Source organism: Triticum dicoccoides, chromosome 7A, assembly GCF_002162155.2.
Source record: "Triticum dicoccoides isolate Atlit2015 ecotype Zavitan chromosome 7A, WEW_v2.0, whole genome shotgun sequence".
Classification (NCBI taxonomy): Eukaryota; Viridiplantae; Streptophyta; class Magnoliopsida; order Poales; family Poaceae; genus Triticum; species Triticum dicoccoides.
The window spans coordinates 531276139-531286528 of record NC_041392.1 but is presented as its reverse complement, the minus strand read 5'-3'; the positions used below and the strand labels follow the sequence as shown (position 1 = coordinate 531286528).

Here is a 10390-nt window from a genome sequence, read left to right as displayed (position 1 = left end):
TAGAGTATTAAGTTAAAAACAGAGTAACGCCTTAAGCAAGATGACATGATGTAGAGAGATAAATTCATGCAATATGAAATAAACCCCATCTTGTTATCCTTGATGGCAACGATGCAATACGTGTCTTGCTGCCCCTTTTGTCACTGAGAAAGGACACCGCAAGATCAAACCCAAAGCTAAACACTTCTCCCATGGAAAGAACTACCAATCTAGTTGGCCAAACCAAACGGATAATTCGAAGAGACTTGTAAAGATAACCAATCATACATAAAAGAATTCATAGAAGATTCAAATATTATTCATAGATAGACTTGATCATAAACCCACAATTCATCAGTCTCAACAAACACATCGCAAAAAGAAGATTGCATCGAATAGATCTCCACAAGAGAGGGGGAGAACTTTGTATTGAGATCCAAAAAGAGAGAAGAAGCCATCTAGCTACTAACTACGGACCCGAAGGTCTGAGGTAAACTACTCACACTTCATCGGAGGGGCTAGGATGATGTAGAAGCCCTCCGTGATGACGGCCCTCTTCCAGCGGAGCTCCGGAACAGGCCCCAAGATGGGATCTCGTGGATACAGAAAGTTGCGGTGGTGGAATTAGGTTTTTGGCTCTTGTTCTGATCGTTTGGGGTACATATGTATATATAGGAGGAAGAAGTACGTCGGTGGAGCACCGAGGGGCCCACGAGGCAGGGGGCGCACCCTAGGGGGGGCGCCCCGCACCCTCGTGACCTCCTCTTTGACTCCTTGGAGTAGGGTCCAAGTCTCCTGGATCACGTTCGGTGAGAAAATCACGTTCCCGAAGGTTTTATTCCGTTTGGACTCCGTTTGATATTTTGTTTCTCCGAAACACTGAAATAGGCAAAAAAACAACAATTCTGGGCTGGGCCTCCGGTTAATAGGTTAGTCCCAAAAATAATATAAAAGTGGAAAATAAAGCCCAATATAGTCAAAAACAGTAGATAATATAGCATGGAGCAATCAAAAATTATAGATACGTTGGAGACGTATCAGGCATCCCCAAGCTTAATTCCTGCCCGTCCTTGAATAGGTAAATGATAAAAAGAGAATTTTTGATGCGGAGTGCTACTTGGCATAATTTCAATGCAAATCTTCTTAATTGTGATATAAATATTCAGATTCGAAAGATTCAAGACAAAAGTTTATATTGACATAAAAATAATAATACTTCAAGCATACTAACAAAGCAATTATGTCTTCTCAAAATAACATGGTCAAAGAAAGTTATCCCTACAAAATCATATAGTCTAGCTATGCTCTATCTTCACCACACAAAGTATTTAAATCATGCACAACCCCGATGACAAGCCAAGCAATTGTTTCATACTCTAACTTTTTCAAAACTTTTTCAATATTCACGCAATACATGAGCGCGAGCCAAGGATTTAGCACTATAGGTGGAATAGAATGATGGTTGTGGAGAAGACAAAAAGCTGGGGAAGATAGTCTCACATCAACTAGGCATATCAATGGGCTATGGAGATGTCCATCAATAGATATCAATGTGAGTGAGTAGGGATTGCCATGCAACGGATGCACTAGAGCTATAAATGTATGAAAGCTCAACAAAAGAAACTAGTGGGTGTGCATCCAACTTGCTTGCTCATGAAGACCTAGGGCAATTTGAGGAAGCCCATCATTGGAATATACAAGCCAAGTTCTATAATGTAAAATTCCCACTTGCATAAGAAAGTGATAACATGAGAGACTCTCTACTATGAAGATCATGGTGCTACTTTGAAGCACAAGTGTGGTAAAAGGATAGTAGCATTGCCCCTTTTTATTTATTTTCTCTTTTTTGGGGCCTTCTTTTTTTTTCTTTGGCCTTTCTCTTTTTTGGGACAATGCTCTATTAAATGATGGTCATCACACTTTTATTTATTTACAACTCAATGATTACAACTCGATTCTAAGACAAAGCATGACTCTGTATGGATGCCTCCGGCGGTGTACCAGGATATGCAATGAATCAAGAGTGACAAGTATGAAGAAATTATGAACGGTGGCTTTACCAAAAATACTATGTCAACTACATGATCATGCTAAGCAATATGACAATGATGAATGTGTCATGATGAACTAGATGGTGGAAAGTTGCATGATAATATATCTCGGAATGGCTATGGGAATGCCATAATAGATAGGTATGGTGGCTATTTTTAGGAAGGTATATGGTAGGTGTATGATACCGGCGAAAGGTGCGCGGTATTAGAGAGGCTAGCAAAGGTGGAAGCGTGAGAGTGCGTATGATCCATGGACTCAACATTAGTCATAAAGAACTCATATACTTATTGCAAAAATCTAGAAGTTATCAAAACAAAGTATTACGCGCATGCTCCTAGGGGGATAGATTGGTAGGAAAAGACCATCGCTCGTCCCTGACCGCCACTCATAAGGAAGACAATCAATAAATAAATCATGCTCCGACTTCATCACATAACGGTTCACCATACGTGCATGCTACGGGAATCACAAACTTTAACACAAGTATTCTTTAAATTCACAACTACTCAACTAGCATAACTTTAATATTATCACCTCCATATCTCAAAACAATTATCAAGCTTCAATCTTTTCTTAGTATTCAACACACTTAAAAGAAAGTTTCACAAATCTTGAATACCAAGCATATTATTATTAAGCAAATTACCATGCTATTAAGAGACTCTCAAAATAATTTAAGTGAAGCATGAGAGATCAATAGTTTCTTTAAAAAATCCACCACCGTGCTCTAAAAGATCTAAGTGAAGCACATAGAGCAAAATTATAATGCTCAAAAGATATAAGTGAAGCACATAGAGCAAAACTACTTAGCTCAAAAGATATAAGTGAAGCACATAGAGCAAAACTACTTAGCTCAAAAGATATAAGTGAAGCACATAGAGTATTCTATCAAATTTTAATTCATGTATGGCTCTCTCAAAAGGTGTGTACAGCAAGGATGATTGTGGCATACTAAGACACAAAGACACAAATAATACAAGACTCTCCAAGAAAAACACATATCATGTTGGTGAATAAAAATATAGCTCCAAGTAAATTACCGATGGAAGTGGACGAAAGAGGGGATGCCTTCCGGGGCATCCCCAAGCTTTGACTTTTTGGTGTCCTTGGATTATCTTGAGGGTGCCATGGGCATCCCCAAGCTTAGGCTCTTTCCACTCCTTGTTCCATAATCCATCACAAGAATTCACCCAAAACTTGAAAACTTCACAACACAAAACTCAAAATAGAAAACTCGTGAGCTCTGTTAGCGAAAGAAAAAAAAAGACCACTTCAAGGTACTGTAATGAACTTATTCTTTATTTATATTGGTGTTAAACCTACTGTATTCCAACTTCTATATGGATTATAAACTATTTTACTAACCATAGATTCATCAAAATAAGCAAACAACACACGAAAAACAGAATCTGTCAAAAACAGAACAGTCTGTAGTAATATGTAGCTAGAGCAAGATCTGGAACCCCAAAAATTATAAAATAAATTTCTGGACATGAGGAATTTATCTATTAATCATCTGAAAAAAGAATTAACTAAATATCACTCTTCAAATAAAAATTACAACAGTTCTTGTGAGCGCTAAAGTTTCTGTTTTTTACAGCAAGTTCAACAAGACTTTCCCCAAGTCTTCCCAACGGTTCTACTTAGCACAAACACTAATTAAACACAAAAACACAACCAAAACAGAGGATAAATAATTTATTTATTACTAAACAGGAGAAAAAAGGAAGGAATAAAAATAAAATTGGGTTGCCTCCCAACAAGCGCTATCGTTTAACGCCCCTAGCTAGGCATAAAAGCGAGGATAGATCTAAGTATTGCCATCTTTGGTAGGCAATCCATAAGTGGCTCTCATGATAGTTTCATATGGTAATTTTATTTTCTTTCTTGGAAAGTGTTTCATGCCCATTTTTAATGGAAATTGAAATCTAATATTCTCTTCCTTCATATCCATAATCGCACCAACCGTTCTAAGGAAAGGTCTACCAAGAATAATAGGGCAAGAAGGATTGCAATCTATATCAAGAACAATGAAATCTACGAGCACATAATTCCTATTTACAACAATAAGAACATCATTAATCATTCCCATAGGTTTCTTAATAGTAGAATCCGCAAGATGCAAGTTTAAAGAGCAATCGTCAAAATTACGGAAATCTAGCAAATCACATAAAGTTTTGGGAATAGTGGAGACACTAGCATCCAAATCACACAAAGCATAAAACTCATGATATTTAATTTTAATTTGAATAGTTGGTTCCCACTCATCATAGAGTTTTCTAGGGATAGAAACTTTCAAATCAAGTTTTTCTTCATAAGATTGCATCAAGGCATCAACAATATGTTCGGTGAAGGCTTTATTTTGACTATAAGCATGTGGAGAATTTAGCACGGATTGCAACAAGGAAATACAATCAATTAAAGAGCAACTTTCATAAATAAATTCCTTGAAATCCAATATAGTGGGTTTAGCAACATATAGATTTTTATTTCTTTCAATCCCGCTTTCATCAATTTCATCATAAAGATCTAAATACTCCGAATTTTTAGAACGCCTTCTAGGTAAAGGAAGGTCATATTCAGTTTCATCAAGATTCATATTGCAAAAAAAAGATTTAATAGGGGACACATCAATAACTTTTAGATCTTCATCTTGATTTTAATAGGAATTGGAAGAACACGCTTTAATAAAGGCATCTTTAGAAGCATGCATCCTAGCGGTTCTTTCCTTGCACTCATTAATGGAAATTTTCATGGCTTTGATAGACTCATTGATATCATGCTTAGGAGGAATAGATCTAAGATTTAAAGAATCAATCTCAAGAGAAATTCTATCAACGTTTCTAGCCAAATCATCAACTTTAAGCAATTTCTCTTCAAGCAAAGCATTAAAATTCTTTTGTGAATTCATAAACTCTTTAACACTATTCTCAAATTCAGAGGGCATCTTATTATAATTTCCATAAGAGTTGTTGTAGGAATTCCCATAATTATTAGAAGGATTACTAGGATATGGCCTAGGATTAAAATTCCCTCTATAAGCGTTGTTACCAAAATTATTCCTACCAACAAAATTCACATCCATAGATTCATTGTTATTCTCAATCAAAGTTGACAAAGGCATATCATTAGGATCAGAAGAAACACTCTTAGTAGCAAATAATTTCATAACTTCATCCATCTTTCCACTCAAAAAATTGATTTCTTCTACCGCATGCACTTTTTTATTAGAAGACCTTTCAGTATGCCACTGAGAATAATTAACCATAATATTATCTAGGAGTTTAGTAGCATCTCCTAAAGTGATTTCCATCAAAGTGCCTCCTGCGGCCGAATCTAAAAGATTTCTAGAAGCAAAATTCAATCCGACATAAAAAATTTGTATAATCATCCACAAATTCAAACCATGAGTAGGGCAATTACGTATCATTAATTTCATTCTCTCCCAAGCTTGTGCAACATGTTCATGATCAAGTTGCTTAAAATTCATAATATTGTTTCTAAGAGAGATGATCTTAGCGGGAGGGAAATACTCAGAGATAAAAGCATCTTTGCACTTGTTCCAAGAATCAATACTATTCTTAGGCAAAGATGAAAACCAAACTTTAGCACGATCTCTAAGAGAAAAAGGAAATAGCTTCAATTTAACGACATCATTATCGACATCTTTTTTTCTTTTGCATATCACATAAATCAACGAAGCTATTCAAATGAGTAGCGGCATCTTCGCTAGGAAGGCCAGCGAATTGATCTTTCATAACAAGATTCAACAAAGCAGCATTGATTTCACAAAATTCAGTATTAGCAAGAGGAGCAATCAGAGTGCTAAGGAAATCATTATTATTGGTATTGGTGAAGTCACACAATTTGGTAGTATCTTGAGCCATCCCGACAAACAAGCAAACTAACACACGAGCAAACAAAAAGGCAAGCATGCAAAAGAGGCAAATAGAGATGAAGGATAGAGAGAGAGGGCGAATAAAACGGCAAGGTGAAGTGGGGGAGAGGAAAACGGGAGGCAAATGGAAAATAACGTAATGCGAGAGATAGGGATTGTGATGGGTACTTGGTATGTTGACTTTTTGCGTAGACTCCCCGGCAACGCCGCCAGAAATCCTTCTTGCTATGTCTTGAGCTTGCGTTGGTTTTCCCCGAAGAGGAAGGGATGATGCAGCAGAGTAGCGTAAGTATTTCCCTCAGTTTTTGAGAACCAAGGTATCAATCCAGTAGGAGGCCACGCTCAAATCCCTCGTACCTGCACAAAACGATAGCTACTCGCAACCAACGCGATTAGGGGTTGTCAATCCCTTCACAGTCACTTACGAGAGTGAGATCTAATAGATATAATATTTCTAGTATTTTTGGTACAAAGATGCAAAGTAAAAAGTAAAAGCAAAGTAAAAAAGCAAAGCAAGATTAAAGTGATGGAGATTGATATGATGAGAATAGACCCGGGGGCCATAGGTTTCACTAGAGGCTTCTCTCAAGAGCATAAGTATTCTACGGTGGATGGACAAATTACTATTGAGCAATTGACAGAATTGAGCATAGTTATGAGAATATCTAGGCATGATCATGTATATAGGCATCATGTCCGTGACAAGTAGACCCAAACGATTCTGCATCTACTACTATTACTCCACTCATCGACCGCTATCCAGCATGCATCTAGAGTATTAAGTTAAAAACAGAGTAACGCCTTAAGCAAGATGACATGATGTAGAGAGATAAATTCATGCAATATGAAATAAACCCCATCTTGTTATCCTCGATGGCAACGATGCAATACGTGCCTTGCTGCCCCTTCTGTCACTAGGTAAGGACACCGCAAGATCGAACCCAAAGCTAAGCACTTCTTCCATGGCAAGAACTACCAATCTAGTTGGCCAAACCAAACAGATAATTTGAAAAGACTTGCAAAGATAACCAATCATACATAAAAGAATTCAGAGAATATTCAAATATTATTCATAGATAGACTTGATCATAAACCCACAATTCATCGATCTCAACAAACACACCGCAAAAAGAAGATAACATCGAATAGATCTCCACAAGAGAGGGGGAGAACTTTGTATTGAGATCCAAAAAAAGAGAAGAGGCCATCTAGCTACTAACTATGGACCCGAAGGTCTGAGGTAAACTACTCACACTTCATCGGAGGGGCTAGGATGATGTAGAATCCCTCTGTGATGACGGCCCTCTTTCGGCGGAGCTCCGGAACAGGCCCCAAGATGGGATCTCGTGGATATAGAAAGTTGCGGCGGTGGAATTAGCTTTTTGGCTCCTGTTCTGATCGTTTGGGGGTATGTATGTATATATAGGAGGAAGAAGTACGTCGGTGGAGCACCGAGGAGCCCACAAGGTAGGGGCGCGCCCTGGGGGGGCGCCCCCCACCCTCGTGACCTCCTCTTTGACTCCTTGGAGTAGGGTCCAAGTCTCCTGGATCACGTTCAGTGAGAAAATCACGTCCCGAAGGTTTTATTCCGTTTGGACTCCATTTGATATTCTGTTTCTCCGAAACACTGAAATAGGCAAAAAACAACAATTCTGGGCTGGGCCTCCGGTTAATAGGTTAGTCCCAAAAATAATATAAAAGTGGAAAATAAAGCCCAATATAGTCCAAAACTGTAGATAATATAGCATGGAGCAATCAAAAATTATAGATACGTTGAAGACGTATCAGGAGGCGGGGCATGGATGGTTGTGTCTTCACACTTCAGGATACACTTTTCCATCCACGTGCCTTACAGCATGTACACATTTCTCCGAGGCACGCCATTAGCTTGTCAGTCAAGGTGAACATGTTTGATTGGAACGCTTGCCGCATTTCCGATATGTTTGCTAGGCCGCGTGCATTTTGTTGCCGGAGAAGTATGCCAAGCTTCTGTGCTGACTGAAGAGTTTAGTACAAACAAGGAAAAATCAAGTGGTGAGTGTGTGGGCTTGCTGCTAACAAATTGGCACCAGGTTTTGTTGACAAAACAGAATTATCTGTCACAAAACGGAAAAAAAGTTCGATCGGAATGCTTACTATGCTAGGGTACCGCGAGCATATATAATTTGGAAATTCCTGCGGGCCATTCTTGGTGTAAGTAGATCGTAGCATTGGTGAGCATGGAGTGCTTGCTCTTTTTGGGGCTATAGCTGGCTTAGCGATTTTTTCTTTTGCCGGATCGTTTCCATGTGCCTCGATCCCCCCTCCCGCAGACGTACCACTCGTAACCTATTTTTTGAAAACATGATAGCTCCTTCATGGTTAAGATGAACAGAAAATTGTTGTGTTGAGTGTGTGTGCCGCTGGGAAAGTGTAGACTAGGCGAAATTCAAAATTACCTTGCCACTGTTGAAAGTGACTTCTCCACCGGGGAAGTTAACCGCGATTTGCTCGAGCATCTTTTTCATCGACTCATAGTCATACAAGCCTATTCTTGGTGTTACTCCTTGGGGCTTGTTTAGTACACCCAGCTCTAACATGTCGAGAACAAAAACCTGTTTTGCAGCCAATGAGGGTGGTCAGAAAAGACCCATGAGCAAAAATGCATGAAAAAATGTTTACTTCATATATAAAGTATTTTTGTTTCGGTGACAAAAAACCGTGCCTGCAGGAACATATGACATCCGACTATGTGTATAGTTTGATTCCGCTTTGAAACATCGGTTTTGAACTTCCTGACCGCTTGTAACAGATGCTTCCGTACATAAGGGACCCCCAGTTCCAATCTTTGATCTTGCTGACATCGTTGAGTGCAGCCCAGAAATCTACTGATATGTAATCATGTTTGGCGGTCGGCGCGAGCACGTGTCCAATGATGAAAATCACGAAGGCAATTTTGAAACAATCCTTCTTTGTTTCTGTTGATTCTTCTAATATGGGTGCAAGCAAGAATGATTCAGCGGCTTCCAGGCTGTGTGTGTGCCTTTCTCGCTAAATGATGCTGCTACACGCGTGTACTTAATACAAGCTTCAGATGGCTCAACGCCTTCCCCTTGAATGGTTAGATTGCCACATGGGATGCCAAAGACATAGTTCATATCCCTGTCAACCAAATCCAACACACCCTGTGCCTCCAGATTCAAGGAGAAGGAATCTAAATCAACTCTATCCATCAAAAAAGCACTATATTTCAAGTTAATCTTCTGCCATGACTTCAACTCTAGCATTCCTCCGAAACCGGTTTCCCTAACTAACTGCTGCTTGAATTCATTAAATTGTGCTATTACTGAACCAGCCTTGAGCAGTGATAACCTAGAGGTGAAACATGGTGTGCCAGCTACTCCGGTTGAACAGCCTGAACCATCACCATCGCTATTCCAATCTTCAGGAGATTGCTCACTGTTTTCTACCCGATTGATAACCATCGCAGCTTGTACTCCACTAAAAAGCCTTGACATTTTATCCGTCCCCGCCTAAAAATGCTGCCCATGAGACATATAGGACGACTTAGATTGGGACGAATACAAGCAAAACAAGTGCAAAGAACGGCCATGCCGACGGCGAGAAAACTGAGATGTTAGGGGATTGGCGCTCGATACCTCTTCCTGTGGTTCGGATCCCCACCGGCTAGCCTCGCTCCCCACCGACTGTCCTCGCCCAGCACCGGAGGATGAGGGGGCTCGCCGTGGTAGGGAAACTCGGGCGGCGAGGAACATGCTGCCGCACCTGGTTCTGTGGGAGCCGAGCTCCTTCCGGTGAGAAGAACAGAGGGACACAGAGCTGCGTTAGGTGGGGTGGAGGTAGATGACAACAGGGTGGGGGTGATGTGAGGGGACAGTAATTTTCCAGACGTGACACGACTGGAAAGGTGGGACACATAGCGCGGTGGGTAGCTGTACCACAGCTCCGATAATCTCTGCTGCACCCAATGCTAATTAGGGACAGTTTAAATTATCGTGCATGTGTACCGTGGTTTAGTGCGTGGTTACCTGACTACTTAGAACAGTTCAACAATGAACACAAAATTAAGTTGCTGAAATCTTCTAAATGATGCTATCACACATGGAAAACATGATAGATTCATTATACAACCCTCTGAAAACACCATCGTCAAGACATCAAAAATGTGAAAAACTTCATTAAAAATGATTAATTAGGGGCTCTCGAAACACTCCTGGGTGATTCCGCTGGTCAGGGATGTGCCACGATTACACTTCTGCCTCCATTTGCTCTCATCTGGCCAGGACTTGACCACCAGGGCCATGACCGTGTGGTACACATCTGTGAAAGTGTGGAGCATCATTGTGAAAGTCAAGACTTGTGCATACATGTCAGACGGGCTGTAAGAGCCCCTAGGTGCTTTGCATGTGGGTGGGCCAGCGCTGGGCGAATACAAGCCAAAAATAAATCGAATACACCCTC

At 40.1% G+C, this 10390-nt stretch overlaps 1 protein-coding gene across 2 annotated transcripts; it reads right to left on the bottom strand.

The window, feature by feature from the left end:
- Window positions 1–7592: 7592 nt before the first annotated feature.
- On the bottom strand, window positions 7593–9808 carry LOC119330777. 2 transcript variants are annotated; one of them, XM_037603904.1, is made up of 4 exons: window positions 9568–9808; window positions 8368–8523; window positions 8066–8257; window positions 7593–7927 (listed from the first exon to the last, which is right to left on the bottom strand). In XM_037603904.1, the coding sequence occupies exons 1-4, from the start codon at window positions 9682–9684 to the stop codon at window positions 7751–7753; spliced, it is 642 nt and encodes a 213-aa protein (XP_037459801.1). In that variant the 5' UTR covers window positions 9685–9808; the 3' UTR covers window positions 7593–7750. The 2 variants fall into 2 exon arrangements, with proteins under 2 accessions (XP_037459801.1, XP_037459802.1); XM_037603905.1 differs by lacking the exon at window positions 9568–9808 and adding an exon at window positions 8634–8807.
- Window positions 9809–10390: the final 582 nt, after the last annotated feature.

Bases quoted from the DNA above. Each gene is read 5' to 3' on its own strand.
- LOC119330777 (XM_037603904.1), bottom strand. From the start codon at position 9,684: ATGTTCCTCGCCGCCCGAGTTTCCCTACCACGGCGAGCCCCCTCATCC. The intron at 8,524-9,567 runs GTATCGAGCGCC...GCTGCAAAACAG, and splicing joins GATCCGAACCACAGGAAGAG to GTTTTTGTTCTCGACATGTT. The intron at 7,928-8,065 runs GTAAGCATTCCG...TAAACTCTTCAG, and splicing joins GCTCGCGGTACCCTAGCATA to TCAGCACAGAAGCTTGGCAT.